This window comes from Bufo bufo, chromosome 8 (genome assembly GCF_905171765.1).
Source record: "Bufo bufo chromosome 8, aBufBuf1.1, whole genome shotgun sequence".
Classification (NCBI taxonomy): domain Eukaryota; kingdom Metazoa; phylum Chordata; class Amphibia; order Anura; family Bufonidae; genus Bufo; species Bufo bufo.
The window spans coordinates 15970648-15992008 of record NC_053396.1 but is presented as its reverse complement, the minus strand read 5'-3'; the positions used below and the strand labels follow the sequence as shown (position 1 = coordinate 15992008).

Below are 21361 nucleotides of genomic sequence, written 5' to 3'. Positions count from 1 at the left end.
AGAAACATTTTAGAAATAGAGGCTAAATTAAATTAATATTTTTTTTTAGTAATTGTAAAAAATGTGTAATTACAATAAATATATTATCATACTTCTGGTATATATATGAATGCATAATACAGTTGCAAGAAAAAGTATGTGAACCCTTTGGAATGATATGGATTTCTGCACAAATTGGTCATAAAATTTGATCTGATCTTCATCCAAGTCACAACAATAGACAATCACAGTCTGCTTAAACTAATAGCACACAAAGAATTAAATGTTACCATGTTTTTATTGAACACACCATGTAAACATACACAGTGCAGGTGGAAAAAGTATGTGAACCCCTACACCAGGCATGCTCAACCTGCGGCCCTCCAGCTGTTGCAAAACTACAAATCTCAGCATGCCCGGACAGCCTACAGCTATCAGCCTACAGCAGTGAATGATGGGAGTTGTAGTTTTACAACAGCTGGAGGGCCGCAGGTTGAGCATCCCTGCCCTAGACTAATGACATCTCCAAGAGCTAATTGGAGTGAGGTGTCAGCCAACTGGAGTCCAATCAATGAGATGAGATTGGAGGTGTTGCTTACAGCTGCCCTGCCCTATAAAAAAAAACACACACCAGTTCTGGGTTTGCTTTTTACAAGAAGCATTGCCTGATTTGAATGATGCCTCGCACAAAAGAGCTCTCAGAAGACCTACGATTAAGAATTGTTGACTTGCATAAAGATGGAAAGGGTTATAAAAGTATCTTCAAAAGCCTTGCTGTTCATCCGTCCACGGTAAGACAAATTGTTCATAAATGGAGAAAGTTCAGCACTGCTGCTACTCTCCCTAGGAGTGGCCGTCCTGTAAAGATGACTGCAAGAGCACAGCGCAGACTGCTCAATGAGGTGAAGAAGAATCCTGGAGTGTCAGCTAAAGACTTACAAACGTCTCTGGCATATGCTTACATCCCAGTTAGCGAATCTACGATACGTAAAACACTAAACAAGAATGGATTTCATGGGAGGATACCACAGAGGAAGCCACTGCTGTCCAAAAAGACCTTGCTGCACGTTTACAGTTTGCACAAGAGCACCTGGATGTTCCACAGCAGTACTGGCAAAATATTCTGTGGACAGATGAAACCAAAGTTAAGTTGTTTGGAAGAAACACACAACACTATGTGTGGAGAAAAAGAGGCACAGCACACCAACATCAAAACCTCATCCCAACTGTGAAGTATGGTGGTGGGGGCGTCATGGTTTGGGGCTGCTTTGCTGCGTCAGGGCCTGGACAGATTGCTATCATCGAAGGAAAAATGAATTCCCAAGTTTATCAAGACATTTTGCAGGAGAACTTAAGGCCATCTGTCCACCAGCTGAAGCTCAACAGAAGACGGATGTTGCAACAGGACAACGACCCAAAGCATAGAAGTAAATCAACATCAGAATGGCTTAAACAGAAGAAAATACGCCTTATGGAGTGGCCCAGTCAGAGTCCTGACCTCAACCCGATTGAGAAACTGTGGCATGACCTCAAGAAAGCGATTCACACCAGACATCCAAGAATATTGCTGAACTGAAGCAGTTCTGTAAAGAGGAATGGTCAAGAATTACTCCTGACCGTTGTGCACGTCTGATCTGCAACTACAGGAAACGTTTGGTTGAAGTTATTGCTGCCAAAGGAGGTTCAACCAGTTATTAAATCCAAGGGTTCACATACATTTAATTCTTTGTGTGTTATTAGTTTAAGCAGACTGTGATGGTCTATTGTTGTGACTTATTGTGATGGTCTATTGTTGTGAAGATCAGATCACATTTTATGACCAATTTGTGCAGAAATCCATATCATTCCAAAGAGTTCACATACTTTTTCTTGCAACTGTATGTGGGAAACTACTACTGATGTTTTAGCCATAATATATTTACATATATTATAATCTATTATATATTCTAAATATATAATATATGTAAATATATTATGGCTAAAAACATATGTTAAAATTCAATTTAGCCTCCATTTCAGAAAAGTTTATAACGGGATTAAAACTCACAACCTTCTACATTACAGCCAAGAATCTTAACTACTACACTTACTAAAAAAAAAAATATGAGACCTCTGCTGTATAGGAATACTTTATTAGTAGTATGTAATCCTATACAGCAGAAGTCTAATTTTTTTTTTTTTTTAGTAACTGGCCATGCAGCTCTATAGTGCAGTGGAAAAGATTCTTGGCTGTAATGTAGAAGGTTGTGAGTTCGAATCCCACCAGAAACTTTTCAGAAATAGAGGCTAAATTAGATTTAAATACACTGGGTGTCCCCAAGCACTGACTCCATATATGGACATAGTTATATATGGAGTCAGAGCAGGGACTCCTAAGCCAAACTAGAGTCCCGACACCCTCCCCTCTTCAGAGCAGGGGGTGCCTGGTTTAATGCTCGGGTTCTCCCATTGACTTCCATTGTGTTCTGTAGAGCACCCGAGCATGGGGAAGTGTTCTACTCGAGCACTTTGGAAGTCAATGGGAGAACCAGAGCATTAAACCAGGCATCCCCTGCTCTGAAGTGCTCGACCAACACTAGGCCTTACCCAAACTATTCTCACAAGTTGGAGGCCTACAACTGTCCAAAATGTCTTGGTATGCCGAAGCCTTAAAGGGGATGTGCAGTAGGTAAAAGTGATGGTCTATCCTCAGGATAGGTCAGTATCAGATCTGCGGGGTCTGACTCCAGGCACCGCAGCTGTTTAAAAGGGGTCACGGTGCTCGTTGGAGCGCTACTTCCTCTTCCAAATCACCTTTGTGTTGTCTCCTTTTCAGAGTAAAGAACTGCTCGTCCCATTCACTTGAATGGGAGAAGTTGTAATTACACTGCGGCGCCTCTACAAGCAAGAGGACGTGAAGGTAATTTGGAAGAGAAGGTAGCGCTCAACCCCTTCAGACAGCTCATCGGCAGGGGGTGCTGGGATTTGGATAACCTCTAAGATTTCCCTATACGGGAACTAGGGGGCCGAGGCTAACCCCTGAGAAAGTCCCACAGTATTATGCCTCCTCCACCAGACTTTACAGCTGGCACAAGGCAGCTAGGCAGGTACTTCGCCAAACTCGTCCCGCTAGAGGATTCATCACTCTACACAGCATGTTTCCACCGCTCAGGAGTCCAGTGGCAGCATGCTTTACACCGCCCCATCTGATGCTTGGCATTGTGCTCTGTAATGTAAGGCTATGGAAAACCATGTTAATGGCAGAAGAGATCTGGACTCTGCAGTTATGGAGTCAGCAGAGAGTTGGCGAGTTGCTGTGGTTCCTTCCACTTTACAATAATACCAATCACAGGTGCTGGTGGATGATCTAAAAAGGGAAGACAATTCAGGAAGCGACTCGTGGCAGCGGTGACATCCTATTACAGAACCATGCCGGAATTCAGTCAGCCTTTTACAATGAACTGTTCACAAATGTCTGGTAATGACAACTGCATGGCTGGGCTGGAGTTTATACACCTGTGGTAATGGCAGACTGCATGGCTGGGGCAGGATTTCATACACCTGTGGTAATGGTGACTGCATGGCCAGGGCTGGAGTTTATACACCTGTGGTAATAGCGACTGCATGGCCAGGGCTGGAGTTTATACACCTGTGGTAATGGCAGACTGCATGGCTGGGGCAGGATTTTATACACCTGTGGTAATGGCGACTGCATGGCCAGGGCTGGAGTTTATACACCTGTGGCAAAGGGACTGAATGAAACACCTGATTTCAACGATCAAGATGTGGGGCCCAATACTTCTCTCCATATAGTGCATGTACAGTAGTAAAACAGAGGTACAGAAGCTTAGGTCAGCAAAATTTCTGAGCGCTGTGATGGTGGCGAATGCTCATGTAATGACTTCCCATGGGCTCTTTGATCACTTTCCCTGCTGTTCTCCCTATGATGTGTGATCAGATAAGACGTTCCAATAGATTGCTCCAGGGGCCGAGAAGATCTATTCACATTAATACCTTCATTTTCTTCTTCAGTTATTTTTATTTCTTTGCCATCATCTTCTCAGGTCAGAGATGTAACTGTACGGGGAGATTAGAGGCTCCAAAGGAATATACATATCCACTGCATCTATGCTTCCATCTATCTAGCCGTCTATGCAAATATCCGCAGATCCAAAACATCCATCCATCCATTTATGCATCCATCCATACACGCATCTATCTATTCATCCATTTATGCATCCATCCATACACGCATCTATCTATTCATCCATTTATGCATCCAACCATCCAGGCATCTATCTATCTATCCATCCACGCATCTATCTATCCATCCACGCATCTATCTATCCATCCACGCATCTATCCAAACATCCACGCATCTATCCAACCATCCACGCATCTATCCAACCATCCACGCATCTATCCAACCATCCACGCATCTATCCAACCATCCACGCATCTATCCAACCATCCACGCATCTATCCAACCATCCACGCATCTATCCAACCATCCACGCATCTATCCAACCATCCACGCATCTATCCAACCATCCACGCATCTATCCATCCATGCATCTATCCATCCACGCATCTATCCAACCATCCACGCATCTATCCATCCATCCACGCATCTATCCAACCATCCACGCATCTATCCAACCATCCACGCATCTATCCAACCATCCACGCATCTATCCATCCATCCATCCGACATTACACAACAGTTGTATATTAATGCCGGCTGACTGTGGTGGGCCGCGCTCCTGTCAGCGCCCCTGTGATTACTCTGGAGCTGTGCGGACTCCATTATCAGCCACTAATCCTCATCTCCGGCTTCTCACCCCAGGAGAGGCGTCTGTGGTTGATTAGTTTCTGCCATTAGCCGCTGATTACAGTAAATTACCTCATAAACTCCAGCAAACAAGTCACCGACTCCCCCTTATCTGCACACAGGAGGACAAGCGCTGCGCCCGCACCTTCCACCGCCTGCTCAGCTGCCAACCATCACCGCTGGCACAGAGAAAGGAGAATGTAACCGGCTATATGATTCTGTCTTACGATGACATATCTCTTTGTTGACGTCTCCTTCCAGCTGCCTCTATACAACTACGATGACATTTTTCACATGTAAATGTATTTTGACAGAGCAATAATTTGCATATGAAGGACGCACAACAGTTCACTCCATCTGCGCCGAGCTTCTTGGGAGACTCCTGCAGGTATTTAAATGGAATATTTTATGAAGACAACCCTGTAATCTCCGATTAGGGTATACGGGCATCATGGGGGGGGCAGAGTCCTCTGTCCAAGACCCCCTCTAGAAAGTAGAGCAGAAAACCCAAGAGGCTCCCATCCTGCAGGAGCCGGCCTGTCCGTGTATTACGTTGTACGCTCACATAGTACAGGCTGTGAATGAGCATTTTTATGGTTTGGGTGTAAACCTATGCGGCCACCATAGGGGCCCTCATGTGCCCAACGTGGCTGTCATACATATAGATGTATTCATAATGCAGCAAATCCCAGGGCATCTCGGTGCCGCCTCCGTGACTCAGACTTGTTTTTCAGCTCATCTCACAGATGATGATCAGATTGAGATCATTCCTTGACTCAGGGGCGGACTGGAAACTTAAAGTGGCGGTGGAAACCTAAAAGGGGCCCCGTGTTGTAGGCGTGTCCAAAAAGAGGTGGCGGAGGCAACACAAATAAACAGGGACAACACAAGTAGGCAGGGCCAGCAATACCAGAGTGCAGCACAAACTACCGCCCCTCCATAACCAAATACCAGAGTGCAGCACAAACTACCGCCCCTCCATAACCAAATACCAGAGTGCAGCACAAACTACCGCCCCTCCATAACCAAATACCAGAGTGCAGCACAAACTACAGCCCCTCCATAACCAAATACCACAGTGCAGCACAATATAACACCTCAGCAGATGCAAATACCACAGTGCAGTACAATATACCACCGCAGCAGATGCAAATACCAAAGTGCAGCACAAAATACCGCCACCCTCACTGCAGTATTCAAGTGTATCACTCTCCTGAGGACAGCGATGCAGTTGAATTCAGGAGAGCACCTGCTGTCGCCGGCCAGGTGCATAAGAACCTGAGGCTCCTACATTCATTAATGCTGAGAGCATCAGATGATTGTGTACCTGGCCTATGGCCGTGAGAGAGGCTCACTCAGCCTAGTGGGTGTGAGATTGGGAAACCGCTCTCCTTGTCTGAACGCTGTTCGTGTAGATTAAATTAAATGATCTGGACTGACATTCTGCCGTTTGGCCACAAGATGCCGCTGTTTCCTAAACACAGCTACAGACTGCATATATTTCCATATTCATGAGAGGTGGAGTTACACAGAGACTGAAGAGGAAGAGAGAGGGAGCAGAGACTGAAGAGGAAGAGAGAGGGAGCAGAGACTGAAGAGGAAGAGAGAGGGAGCAGAGACTGAAGAGGAAGAGAGAGGGAGCAGAGACTGAAGAGGAAGAGAGAGGGAGCAGAGACTGAAGAGGAAGAGAGAGGGAGCAGAGACTGAAGAGGAAGAGAGAGGGAGCAGAGACTGAAGAGGAAGAGAGAGGGAGCAGAGACTGAAGAGGAAGAGAGAGGGAGCAGAGACTGAAGAGGAAGAGAGAGGGAGCAGAGACTGAAGAGGAAGAGAGAGGGAGCAGAGACTGAGGAACTGTGTCAGCAGAGGATCCGACGGCATCCAGGTATGAGAGCATACCTCGGTGACCAGAGCTGCGGCTAAGTGAAGCTGATCGTGTCCAAGACCCCGATCCTGTCCAGAGGAACGAGGATTGCTTCCAGGAACGCTGATGAGAGCTAAGGAGCAAAGCTACATAAACTGCAGGACCACATGCTTGTTGGAGAGGCATTTATTCTGTTTTGAGTCACCAGCGGATGCAGAGCAGACCCGGGTCGGTAAGATCGTGCACGCACCTCATTACAGTGTTGGCGCCTAGAGACTGAGACCAGGCCTGTAGTTAGTTAGATAGGGTCTCTGTTTGCGTCAGGCCACAAGTGTTGCTATTGTTCATTGCAAGGACTCCATAATTTAAAGTGACATTTCACACTGGAGAGCTGATAAACTTCCCACAAACTCGAGTCAGGCTGACGTTTTGCTCAGGAGGAATACTCAGGCACGTGCTGGTGGATACTTGCCTGTACAACAGTTTCGGTAGGCGGTAGGTGTCACATGCACATGATTTGCAGCAGAGCATTGCCCAAACCAACTTCTTCCGCTTTGGCACCCAGGACCACGTCAACCACAAGCAAATCACCAGTTGACCTTCCACTTTTGGTAGGTACTAACCACTAGGTACCAGGACCACCCCACCATACCTGCCGTTTTGGAGCTGATCTGACCAAACGGTCACACTTTGTTCCTCGTCAACGCCGCACAGATCCCTCCGCTTGCTCATTGCTTCCAGCATGCATGTCAGGAACGGATTGTTCACCTTGCTGCCTAATATATCCCCCCGGGAGCCATTGTACCCAGATAATCAAGGTTTTTCTCTTCACCTTTAATGCTATGGCTGATGTAACCAATCAGCTGACTGAAATAACACATCCATAATAAAGTGATATTTCACGACTTCCCTTCCTAGTTTCTGTTGGCAGGTAATGGTCTGAATATAACAGAACGGATTATCAAACATCTGTCTGCAGAGATAATTGCCTGCATCTCAGTATTTACTCTGTAGCCATAAATTGTGCTGCCATTGTGCGCCTGAGAAAACATGACCGCTGCTACCTGCACGAGCGCCATAATCAGCAATTACAAGCACAGGAAGTGATACAAGGAGCAGTGAAGCTAATGGCAATGTAATGGATCCATAACCCGCTTATCTGTCGCCCCTGATACAAGTCACCTGTAGAATAGAGTTTCTGGGAAAGCTGGGTGACAGCTCACACGGGCGGTTATCAGTCAGCTTCCTCAGACTCATGACTCAAGCTTGGAGCCCAGGTTTACATAAAAAATGACAACCACTAATAGCAGCTATCGAAGCACCTAGAGAGTTGTCACTTTTCACAGACCCTGAAAGGCAAGTAAAGCTTCACATATCTGTAATGTGGGTACATTTTGGGGTCTGTATTACAGTCCCAACGCCAAGACCCCCTCTAAAAACACTAATTACTGTACCTTCCTCTTACAAGCAGAATTACTAATAGATCCAGATAACTGGAGCTGTGATGGCGGCTGCAGCGGATGCGCAGTGATGTAATCCCACTTTCTAGGGTAAGAACTATGGAAGTTTAGGAGGCATCTCCAGAGACTTATCCTCCAGATCGATCAGACACGAAATTGTGTTTATTCAAAAGCCACCGATGTCCCAGGAGACTTCTGGCAAAACTCTTCCATGATGTTGTGCTCAAAAGGAGCTACGCAGTGATCCAGATCCTGGAGGAGAGCTTATCATATAGCCACCAACCTGTCTTATCCCTCACCCAGCCGAACCAATTCACCCATGTATCCACCAACCTATTCAACTACCCACTCAGATCTATGCACCCATCTACCCACTAACTTATTCACCCACAGATCTGCCCCCAAACCTATTGACCCATCTGCCCCCAAACCTACTGACCCATCTGCCCCCAAACCTATTGACCCACAGATACACTCATCAACCTATTCAGCCACTAACCTATCGCTCTCCTATTCTCCCACCCATCCACCTGCAGTGTATGCCTTGTCAGGCTGAAAGTGTCTGTCAGTATAGTACTGACAGTACAATACACTGTACTACATAAACAGTACAGTGTATTATAGTATAGTACTGACAGTATAATACACTGTACTACATAAACAGTACAGTGTATTATAATATATTATAGTATTGTTCTGACAGTATAATACACTGTACTACATAAACAGTACAGTGTATTATAGTATAGTACTGACAGTATAATACACTGTACTACATAAACAGTACAGTGTATTATAGTATATTATAGTACTGACAGTATAATACACTGTACTACATAAACAGTACAGTGTATTAACCTAGCTGCCCATCAGGCTTTTCGCCCACCCCCCTCCACCACTTATTCATCCGCAAACCTATTCAGCCATACATCTACCTACCCAACCCATTCAGTCACCCATCAAACCACCCAACCCATTCACCCAACCACTGACCCATTCATCCAACCATTGACCCACCGAACCCATTCACTCACCAACATATTCACCCATCCCATTTATCCATTAGTCAACCTATACAACCACTCACCCCTCAATGTACTCATTCACTCACGCAACTGCCAAACCGGCCACCCACCATACTGAAGGGACTTTATTTCATTTTAGACGTATCATTAGGACACAAGACAGATCACTAGGACAGACAATGATGCTCAGAATGGTGGTTAATGAAGCAAGACGTGGATGACCAATAGAACATATAAAGAACCACTGTAAGTTGCTAAAAATTCCATCAGATTGTAAGATTGTCATAAGAGTCGAAAAAGTTGGGGCACAGGAACGCCCACATGGCTGTCCCCACATCCCCTACACTTGATTTATGGGAAGAGACCAAAAACACTTTACCTCCAAAACGGCTTCATATGGTCCCAACAGGAAGAACAGCTCTTGGGTATTTCAACTTGTGCTCTAACAAGTCAACTACTGAGCCGATCAAGTTGTATTATCTTTGGGAAGGGGGGGGGGGGGAGGGTTATTCAGCTTATAGACATGTGTTGACTGCTTGCAGATGAGAACGTTATTGATTGTCTCTTGAATTAGATCCCAGATACGCCAGCCATTGAGAGCCTGCAGAGGACAGCAATCCAGCACCTTGCCAGAGATCTGCACTATTCATTTACACTCTAATTGATCGCTATAGCAGCGTGCCCAGGGAATTGTCTCCATCATAACAGACGCCGCAGGCAAAATATTCTAACCTAGTGTCTCAGAAGTAAAGACATATCATACCGACTCCTAAGGTCGAAGACCATTTATTACCTTCGTTTAAAGGGGTTTTCTGGGAGTTTGATATTGATGACCTGTCCACAAGGTACAGTCGGTCATCAGTATCTGATCGGTGGATTTTTGCAGGATGACTTGTAGTTTTCATTAGCATCATTTTGGGGTAAATAACACTTTTTCATCGCTTTTTTTTTTTTTGGAAGTAAATAAATTTCAAGATAATTATATAGTGCGGGTCGTTACAGACGCGACGATACCAAATATGCAGTGGGGATTTTGTTTGCAACAGATTTCATTAAAAAAAACTATTACATCTCTATTTTACAATTTATTAGTCCCGCAAGGGGACTTTGACAGGCAAGTCTTCTGGTCGCTTCTATAATACACTGTACTGTTTATGTAGTACAGTGTATTATACTGTCAGTACTATAATACACTGTACTGTTTATGTAGTACAGTGTATTATACTGTCAGTACTATAATACACTGTACTGTTTATGTAGTACAGTGTATTATACTGTCAGTACTATACTATAATACACTGTACTGTTTATGTAGTACAGTGTATTATACTGTCAGTACTATACTATAATATACTATAATACACTGTACTGTTTATGTAGTACAGTGTATTATACTGTCAGTACTATACTATAATATACTATACTATAATACACTGTACTGTTTATGTAGTACAGTGTATTATACTGTCAGTACTATACTGACAGTCACTTTCAGCCTGACAAGGCATACACTGCAGGTAGGCCTTTGGGCCTTCATTAGGTCTCATTCGTGGGTGTGCCAATGCATGAAAGAGGGAGCTGCCTCCCCCTAAACCACTTAGATGCCGCAGCTGCTAGTGACCAAGGCATCAATTGGGTTAAACGGCCCGGGTTGGCACTTCTGGTCGTTAGAGCAGGATCCCTCATCACTGCACTTGGACTAGGCCACGGTAAACAGGTGGCGGCCTAGCCTGCATATTGGCAGTAGTCACTAAGGGGTCAATATATACACCTTGACATTGGATTTCAACATGCCCAATCCTTTGTTCTGAAGGGATACAAGCCGCTGCCAGAGGTGTCTGCCAGTGGCTCACTCCCCTCACCCTATTCAGAACACATGCATGCTCAGCCAAGCCGAGCATGCATATACATAGGGCAGTTGAGAAGAATAGCTCTATGGTACAGTTTTTATTTTCAGTTTGCCCCTTTAAGACAGTTTGCGTATGTCTTATTGAGTCCTACCCCGTCCGTTAGGTGAACACCTCCCTTGGCTGATAACAGCGAACAATTGTATTGCAATTATTCTGTACAAAAATTTTACATATAAGGTACTTTACACGTACAGACCCTTTAAGACGCTAACAATCCACAGTGATGTGCGGTGCCGGCTTTAAGCCTTTCTGTTCGCGCCCTGTCCATTATACAGGTTTTATACTTTCCAATAATTACCTCGATTTCAAAGGTTTGCATTAGAAAAATAAGAAAAATTGCTGCTCCCATTATTACCCTGATGCATTAACTTACACCTCCGCCTCCGCGCTTAAAGGAAAATGCCAACGGCGGGGTCACCGCTTATAAATATGAAGGACGCGAAAACAGCGCCGAATTTGTTCACTGCATTAAGATTAACCCTTTAACCACCAAAGCATTACTAACCGAGTGAGAAAGGATATAGAGGTATGTTAAAGGGGTAGAATAAAATGGGAGAGAAAAAAAAAAAAAAGTTATTCCAGAAACAGAGCCCCTCTCGTCTACTGGCCATGCCTGGTATTGCAGCTCAGCCTTATTTACTTAAAGGGGTTGTGTCATCTCAAACATTGGTGGCATATGGCTAGGATATGCCACAAATGTATGATAGGTGCGGGTCCCAGTTTCTTGGGAGAGGACGGCGTATATTCGGTGCAGTAATATACAATGACAAATATTGCAAGACAATATAATTCAACCATACATCTGGCACGCACTGGGAATTTAGTCACGTGGAAAAAAATCTTGATGGCGACGCAAATTTTGTGACAAAGCCGGTAGAAGTTGTGTGCTTTTAATAGGAATGCATTGACTGACACAGTGGGGCAGATTTACTAGGCCTGTAGATCGCGTCAGCTTAGACCACCACCAGATTTATCCCAGGGGCTAAGGCTGGATGATAGATGTGATTCAGGGTAGGGGCGTTGCCAGGTTAAAACATTCGGGGCCTGGGCCCCTGATGTTTTGTCCCAGGCCCTGAATGTCCTGCCTGCTAGATACAACTGTATTACTGTCCTCAGGAAGGCAATACAATTGAATCTAATGCACTGGAAGAGCTGAAGGACCTGTGGTGACATCACAGGTCATGTGACCAGTAAAACAGTCAGTGGTTGAGAAGGACCTGCGATGAGGTCACCATCATGTGACCAGTGTAGGAGAGGGCAAAGATGCTGAGGTAATGTCTGCTACATCAGGAGAGGTAAGTGAAGGGAGAGGCAGAGCAATGCTGGGAGTTGTGGTTATTTAACTGGGACTGTATGCTAGGGCTGAAGGGAGGGATGTTATTTACATGGAACTGTGTGTTGGAGGGGTCTGGGGGAGGGGGTCATGTTATTTACATGGGACTGTATGTTGGAGGGAGCTGGGGCAGGGGATGTTATTTACATGGGACTATGTTGGAGGCGGCTGTGGGAGGGAGTGATGTTATTTACATAGGACTGTATGTCGGAGGGGGCTGGGGGAGGCAGTGATGTTATTTACCTGGGACTGTTTGTTGATGGTGGCTGTGGGAGGGAGTGATGTTATTTACATGGGACTGAATGTTACAGGGGTCTGAGGGAGGGAGTGATGTTATTTACATGGGACTGAATGTTACAGGGGTCTGAGGGAGGGAGTGATGTTATTTACATGGGACTGAATGTTACAGGGGGCAATGTTATTTACGTGGGACTGTATGTTGAAGGTAGCTGGTGGAGGGGAATAATGTTATTTACATGTGACTGAATGTTGAGGGGGTGATGGTTACATGGGAATGCATGTTGGAGGCGTCTGGGGAGGGGGTGATATTATTTACTTGGGACTGTATGTTGAAGGCGTATGGGGAGGAGGTGATGTTATTTACATGGGACTGTATTTTGGAGGGGGCTGAAGAGATGTGTGATGTTATTTACATGGGACTGTATGGTGGAGGGAGGAAAATAACTACAGGGGGCACTGCAAATCCAGGGGACATTAGGCGTTCTTATTACTACTGGGGGCTCTATAGGAGGGACTTCTAGATCCGCATCATTTCTACTAAGAGCACTATGGGGGTCTTATTACTACTGAGGTGCCTGTAGACAGCTTTATTTGTACTGGGGGCTCTGTGAGGGCATTATTAATACTGGAGGGCTCTTCTACTAATGGGGGCACTCTTGGGGAGCACTATCATGGTTGGGGGCACTGTAGGGGGGCGTATTACTATGGGGGCACAAATTTTTTCTTCAGGATAGTATCTGGGGGTATTGGGGGGCACAGCGAGCAGCAGGATAACACTGTGGGGACTCCAGGTTCGGAGATGATGATAGAAATGTGAGGAAGCCAAGATGTCTGTGTGTCACACTCTGCAGAGACGAGGCGGCTGAGAGAAGTTGCACGGACCGAATGGAGAAGATCTACACCCGAGGAGACGTCACCTGGAGGCCCTGGAAGTGAGAGGTATGTGCTGCTGTAATGCGGTGTGTGGGGGGAGGGGCGACGACAGAGAACTGGGCCATATTCATTGGGGCTTGGGCCCTGGATCTTTTGAGACCCTAGCAGCGCCCCTGGTGCAGGGGAAGACACGATTCTCTGACTCTATTTTGAAACTGAATTTTATGCCAGAATTGTAGTGCAATTTTGGCGCACTGCATCTTAGGCCACACCCTCTTTCTGCTAGGCGCTGCCTCCTTTTTAAGCACGTTGAAAAAAAAAAAATCTAAGAAAACCTAGGACAGAAAAACCAGACTTTTTAGACAGGTTCTAGGTGAGACATTAGTAAATCTGGACCATTAAGTGTGGCCTTTTCACTTCTGCAACGTGCAGACGGCATCTGACAACATTAACGAGAACTATTGCACTCTACAGACGTTAGTGGATTATGATCTTGCTCCATCTGACGCAATCTGCAAGGAATTCTTCTAGTCTGTGTCGTTACATATAAATACAACCCAACACTAGGAATCTCCACGATACGGTCATACAGACCACCGCCAGTCAATTCGCCGCCGAGTGGCAGCGGTGTATATGACTGCACTGTGGAGAATGGTAGCGTTCAGGATAGATCAATAGAACAACCTCATATCAAATCATACTTTAAATTAAATCATCTGCGCCAACATACAACTTTAACATTTGCACTTAAAATCTGAAAAGAAATCATATGACCTATTATACGCGTGTATAGGAGATAAAGTCAGACCAGATAGCGGAATTGTATAGAAAGAAGGGCACGAAGCGTTACCTATAAGTCATGGCTAAAATCACGTAAACAATACAACCCAACAAGACGACCTACACATAAACCCTAAAAAACCCCGACAGTGCAATCACACAGACCAGAGCCACGCTTTGTCACATTCAGGGTGGTTCAGGATAAAGCGGTGAAGAAACCTCATAAACAAAGTGAAAAATGAATAAATCATTAGCGCCACCAAACAACTTTAACTCAAATGACTCCTTATAAGCGCTGACAATGTTACAGGTGTGTGTATGAGGTAATGTAAGCCCAATTTGAAGGAATACATATTATGCGGGACTGGAAAAGTTACTAAATAGTCATGGCAAAAATCACAAACAATACAAAGCAACAAGAACAAATGCGCCACTCTATGGAAAAATTCAGAGTGCTTCAAAATAGAGCAATAAATCAAACCTCATCTCAAACCATCCTATGAATTAATCATCAGCGCCACCACACAACTTTAACAATCAAACCTAAAACCAAGACGGCAGTCCTAAGACTCATTGTGAGCACTAGCAACGTTACCAGACCAACTTGAGGGATTGTGTACAATGCGTAACAGAATAAAGTTCTGCTCGGTAAACCAGAGGTGCCCCGAGACAGTTGTTAAACTAGGATGTATTCAAGAAGGCTCTGTGCCAGGCTGAAGGGCTCGGAGGAGGATCAGCACCATGCATAGCTCCAATAGTCACACGCTGGACCGCCCTTACCTTTCACCCATCTTCTATGAGGACAAAGGTTCGGCACAAGTTCGGCACCATGGATAGCTCCAAAATAGTGGCACACAGGACCGCCCTTATCTTTCACCTCCCTTCTAGAAGGACTGAAAGGCTCGGTGGAGGTTCAGTACCATGGACAGCTCCAAAATAGTGACACATAGGACCACCCTTACCTTTCACCCCTCTTCTAGAAGGACTGAAAGGCTCGGTTGACGTTCAGCACCATGGACAACTCCAATAGAGTCACACACAGGACCACCCTTACCTTTCACCCCTCTTCTAGGAGGTCCAGCACCATGTATAGGTCCAAAAAAGTCACACACAGGACCACCCTTACCTTTCACCCCTCTTCTAGGACTGAAAGGCTCGGTTGACGTTCAGCACCATGGACAGCTCCAATAGAGAGTCTCACACACAGGACCCCCCTTACCTTTCACCCCTCTTCTAGGAGGTCCAGCACCATGTATAGCTCCAAAAAAGTCACACACAGGACCACCCTTACCTTTCACCCCTCTTCTAGGACTGAAAGGCTCGGTTGACGTTCAGCACCATGGACAGCTCCAATAGAGAGTCTCACACACAGGACCACCCTTACCTTTCACCCCTCTTCTAGGAGGTCCAGCACCATGTATAGCTCCAGAAGAGTCACACACACAGGACCACCCTTACCTTTTCATCCCTCTTCTAGGAGGTCCACACCCTGGACAGCTCCAGCAGCATCCACAGTCATTCCATCTCCAGTATTTTACCCTTACCTGTCATCGTTCTGGAAGGTCTGATCGCCAAGCAGAAGATCTCGGAACCTGTATCTTGGAGGCAGCGGAGGGACCTCCGTCTCCAGCTCGTTCATTTTCAGGTTGCTGATGTCTAGGATGACCCCGCTTTTGTCAGGTGCAAGCCTACAAACAAGGAAAGAGGAGGTGGTGACTGGAAGTTTTCTTGGAGATGCACAAAAAGAAAAAAAAAAACACACAAACAGTGCCATCAGGGAGTAGGCATCTGGCACCCTTCCTGCCGCAGATCCTTACATTAGGGTGAGATGGTGCCAGGCATGTTACGCGACCAGGGAATCCCCCCTTTGCAGACAGTGCTGCTGCAGCCTCCAACGCAGATATGTCACGACAGCCTGAGCTGTGAGCTGGAGAAGCATTGCAACCTCTGGAGAGGGTGGGGGCTGTGCATGGGCTGTACTATGCAAGACCGTCTTGGCAGAAAGGGTTAAAGAGCAGCATGTAAATACCCAGCGCGGTATTACAGTACCCATCGGATGACCGAGCCCAGCCAAATGCTTGAGCAGGCTGCACGGTCCTATATGGAAGCTGATGTTTATTCTGTAGTATCTTGTGGGCTGCACCCGAATTGAAGCAGCAGCAGCAGCAGCAGGGGGAGGCACGGCCTCATAAAGAGGCAGATCCAGGAACCGCAGGAAGCCGGGTGACAACCTGAATAATGGAGCCTAAACTGCTCGTCACCCAACTTTGCCAGAGCCAAACATAACACAAGACTGAGAAGACAAGTCAATGACTGCACTCTTAGGAGGTGCCTGAATGTAATGCAGATGGGAATCTGAGGGCGAGGAGCGTGTAATGTCTCACTGCGGGGCCCAGCGCCAAAATGCGCGGACAAGGATTTCATCAAGTTGGGGGGGGGGGGGGGGGGAAGGGTCTACATATTCTTAGATAACCAAATACAAAAACTACCAAGCAGGGGCGGATTGGCCATAGACCTTACAGGGAGATGCCCAGGGGGCCAGCCAGTGGAAATTTGTGGGGATGTATTTTGTGACAGACTGTGGTGTTTGGCTCTGTTGGGGCGGTATAATGTGCCACAATATGGTATTGCTGGCCCTGCCTTCCATCAATTTGGACCCAACTACAAAATGGGGCCACTTTTTGTATTTTTTCCAGGGCCACTTTAAGTTCCTAGTCCACCCCTGCTATCAAGGATCCCAATTACAGCCAGAATTCTACTGCAGAGCTGAATTCACAATTCTGCTGGATGTTGTTATAAACTGTCAGTAAGCCTGCCGCACCACTTGTTGAGGTCCTATAATGCCGAGGGGCAAGTAGTTCCTACAACAGGTGAATGCACAATGTCCGATGTAAAGACTGTGAGCACTAGGCAGACACTGAACAAGCAGGGAGTATTAGGAGATTTCAGTTTTGAAGCCTGTAATATATGTATACGGTGACTCCACCAGTGAGTGCAGCTCTGGGGTATAATACAGGATGTAACTCAGGATCAGTACAGGAAAAGTAATGTAATGTATGTACACAGTGACTGCACCAGCAGAATAGCGAGTGCAGCTCTGGAGTATAATGCAGGATGTAACTCAGGATCAGTACAGGATAAGTAATGTATGTACACAGTGACTGCACCAACAGAATAGCGAGTGCAGCTCTGGAGTATAATACAGGATGTAACTCAGGATCAGTACAGGATAAGTAATGTATGTACACAGTGATTTCTCAAGCAGAATAGTGAGCACAGCTCTGGAGTATAATACAGGATGTAACTCAGGATCAGTACAGGATAAGTAACGTATGTAGACAGTGACTGCACCAGCAGAATAGCGAGTGCAGCTCTGGAGTATAATACAGGATGTAACTCAGGATCAGTACAGGATAAGTAATGTAATGTATGTACACAGTGACTCCTCAAGCAGAATAGTGAGTGCAGCTCTGGAGTATTATACAGGATGTAACTCAGGATCAGTACAGGATAAGTAATGTATGTACACAGTGACTGCACCAGCAGAATAGCAAGTGCAGCTCTGGAGTATAATACAGGATGTAACTCAGGATCAGTACAGGATAAGTAATGTATGTACAGAGTGACTCCTCAAGCAGAATAGTGAGTGCAGCTCTGGAGTATAATACAGGATGTAACTCAGGATCAGTACAGGATAAGTAATGTAATGTATGTACACAGTGACTCCTCAAGCAGAATAGTGAGTGCAGCTCTGGAGTATAATACAGGTTGTAACTCAGGATCAGTACAGGATAAGTAATGTATGTACACAGTGACTCCTCAAGCAGAATAGTGAGTGCAGCTCTGGAGTATAATACAGGATGTAACTCAGGATCAGTACAGGATAAGTAATGTATGTACACAGTGACTCCTCAAGCAGAATAGGGAGTGCAGCTCTGGAGTATTAAACAGGATGTAACTCAGGATCAGTACATGATAAGTAATGTAATGTGTGTACACAGTGACCAGATGGCGTCGCGGGCCACCTGTGGGTTTCAGGCCGCAGATTGTGTGCCCCCGTTACAGGGCCCGACCACAGGTGTTTTATAGATTACATATTGCATAGTCGCCCACTGTAGCAGGGAATCGAACATAGCCATGACGGAAGTTTATGATAAATGCCCCCAAACATTCAATGACACCGTCGCAATCCTCACAGTGACATTCCTAAAGCAGCAAAACACGAGACCCCAGGGTACAATTAACGGTAAACTGTTCGGAGATGGCGAAGCGGTGACATTTTCCATTCAATCGGAGAAGTCTCCTAATTGGCCATTAAAAACCTCAACAGCTTTAAAGCTATAGGTTTGTCGTATAGCGGCGTGTCCCCTTCCCCCGCCCTCCTCCTAATCTTCTCTGCTGAATGATGCTTAAGGGGACATACATGGCGTCTGAGGGAAGATGTGTTACTTGCAGGATCTTGTAATCAGCCTGTAGGCAATTTGCAGTTCTGGCCCTTTAAAAGTCAATACACTCTTGCAAGCTTTTAGGCACAGCAGTGGGCACCAAACCGTGGCGCTCTGGCCGATGTCAGACTACAACTACGGGGACCGTCGGCTGGGAGTGGAGTCACCATAGCTGGAGGTTTCTAAGGACTGGGAATCGTTATTACAGTCCCATATGGAAGCACTGATGATGGTCTCCCTTGCCTACAGGACCCCCTGTATATCTCTGATATAAAGGATAAGACCCCGTCTGCCACAGGTTAAAGGGGTATTCCGGTTGTTAGAAGCCATTCCCTATCCTACTGCTGGGACCCCCACCAATCACGAGAACGTGGGCCCCGTATGACCTGCAGTTTCCCTGAAACGAACCGAGAGGCCGGTCGCACAGTCCATCTCCGGATTTCTCATAGAAATGAATTGAGCGGCTGTACACAATGGCGACCAGCTGCTCTGTTCATTTCAGGCGGTACGGGGCCCCTGTTCTCGTGATCGGTGGGGGTCCCAGTAATCTAATAGTTATCTTCTATCCACAGGATAAGGGATAACTTCTAACAACCAGAATACCCCTCTAAGTTATTCTGCAATACCAGACACAGCCCACGGACAAGAGCGGCGCCGTGTCGGTACGACGAAAAACAAATAGCCGGATTTATTAACATTAAAGGGGCTTTCTGAGATATTTAAACTGATGACCTATCCTAGTATCTGATCGGTGGGGATCAGACACACTCTTTGCTTTTCCTAGGCCATGGTGAGAACACGTTCGTGTGCCAGGTGGCCTAGGAGCAGCTCAGCCCCATAGAAGGGAATCAGGCGAGTGCGATACCAAGCACGGCCACTATACAATGTACGGCGCTGTGCTTGGTGAGCTGAGAGAAGGCCGCATCGCTCACAAACCAGCGGTCCTGGGTGTCAGACCCCCACCGATACTATCCAGAGGATAGGTCATCAGTAAAAAAAAACTTAGAAAACCAATTTAAAAGCTAAAAACTGGTGCAAATTATGGTCCAAATCAATGCCTCCTCATAGCAGGTCCATATTTCATTTCCTGACTCCAGTCCATGCACCTTTTAATAAATCTGCCCCAATCTTGTATTTTTCGGGGGTTAGGCCAGAGATGGAACTGTAAAATTTTTTTAAAGTTTTATTGTCCTCCACCTACCTTGCGCCAATTATAATCTTCCGATGTGGCCCCCTCCCTCATGCATCAGGACCCGGGGCCTGGCAGCTACCTCTGCACCCCCCATAGCTATGGGTCAAACTCTCCGGCTGCAATCAAGATTTTCAGCTCTTCAAGACATTTTATTTTGTTCTGCTGGAGATAAAGGACAATGCGATTTCATCCCCCCTCCTTCCTCGAGTCGCCTGTTGTCTTGTCACCCTGCCAAGCGCCAGCTACAGTATGTCACAGACACATGAAGATTTAAAGCGGCGGGTCTGCGGGGTGGCGCGCAGTGCCGTCAGTGGATAGGGACAAGACACGGCTCATGTAGTCACCCTAGTGCCCCCAATTCAGCGTCCGTTCTAGAAGTCTGTCTCGTCTCTGTTTGTGCCAAGGCATTTATCTCTGTAATGTGCACCGGCAGACTCCTGTCACTAGAGCCGGGTAGCCTTCATCACGCTGGAGTTGAGGCCAGATGTAGCAGTGCCCGACACGACAAGTCCAAGCGCTGCACAAGAGATGATAAATGGCAGTGCCCTGCAGACTTCGTGTGGAAATGCAGTGCGGAACAGTGGGAGAAAGCTGGGAGGTGCCGCAGCTGGGAAGAGCGAGTCAGACGAATACTGCTTGGTAGTCAGCTAGCAAGTGGAGGTGAGGGTGCTCGTTAATTGGTGCACCACCTCGGGCCAGCCAGCTTTAGGCTAGGTCTACACAAAGACATTTGTCGCGCGACAATTTTTATAATGGGACACCAAAAATTCTAAATGGATTTTTCTGCGACTGTCGCGTCGCAGTATGTCGCAGTGCGACACCATAGACTATCATTATAAAAATTGTCGTGCGACAAATGTTGCAGTGTAGTTGTGCCCTATCTGTCATCGTGTAGACCTAGCCTGCTTGTGTAAATGCTTGTGTAAATTTTAGCATGTAGACTGTGTGCTTACAATGCACGGTGATGAAAGATACCACAACCTGAAGAGATGCCTTTGCAGAGTATGTGTTCATGTGCTGCGAGCAGACAGATACGGCAATTTGTAGAGATACCGATGAGAGGAGAGAGAGATATTGTGACCTGAAGAGACACCAACGCAGCGCGAGCAATGAGGAGCGTTGCCATGGCCCGTTAAGCCACTCCGTTATCGGCATCGCTGTGAAGCAGAGAAAGACTCAGACAAAGAGTGCTGTAGCCCAGGAAGGTTAGGGAGAGGGAACATGCCAGACAATGGTGGCTATTTATCAAAGAGCACAACGCCGGAAACGTCCGCGCACCCGAATTTAGGTGTACGCAGCATATTTACGCTGTCCTCGCCACTGGGGCCCATTGGACACGGCAAATTAACATAAACCTGTTTCCATGATGAATGAAAGCTACTCCAGTCAGGCTCTGAAGTAGACTTCAATGTAGGAACATGGACTAGTGGAGGACGTGCCCAATTCATGACAA

At 46.2% G+C, this 21361-nt stretch overlaps 1 protein-coding gene across 1 annotated transcript in view; it reads right to left on the bottom strand.

Annotated features, from left to right (window-relative positions):
• KCNT1 (potassium sodium-activated channel subfamily T member 1) overlaps window positions 1-15915 on the bottom strand; it is a 195115-nt gene extending 179200 nt beyond the window's left edge. Inside the window, exon 1 of the mRNA XM_040405792.1 lies at window positions 15816-15915. Coding sequence (XP_040261726.1) covers window positions 15816-15910 — 95 coding nt within the window. The 5' untranslated portion in view covers window positions 15911-15915. The remainder of the gene's footprint in view (window positions 1-15815) is intronic.
• Between the last annotated feature and the right edge of the window lie 5446 nt (window positions 15916-21361).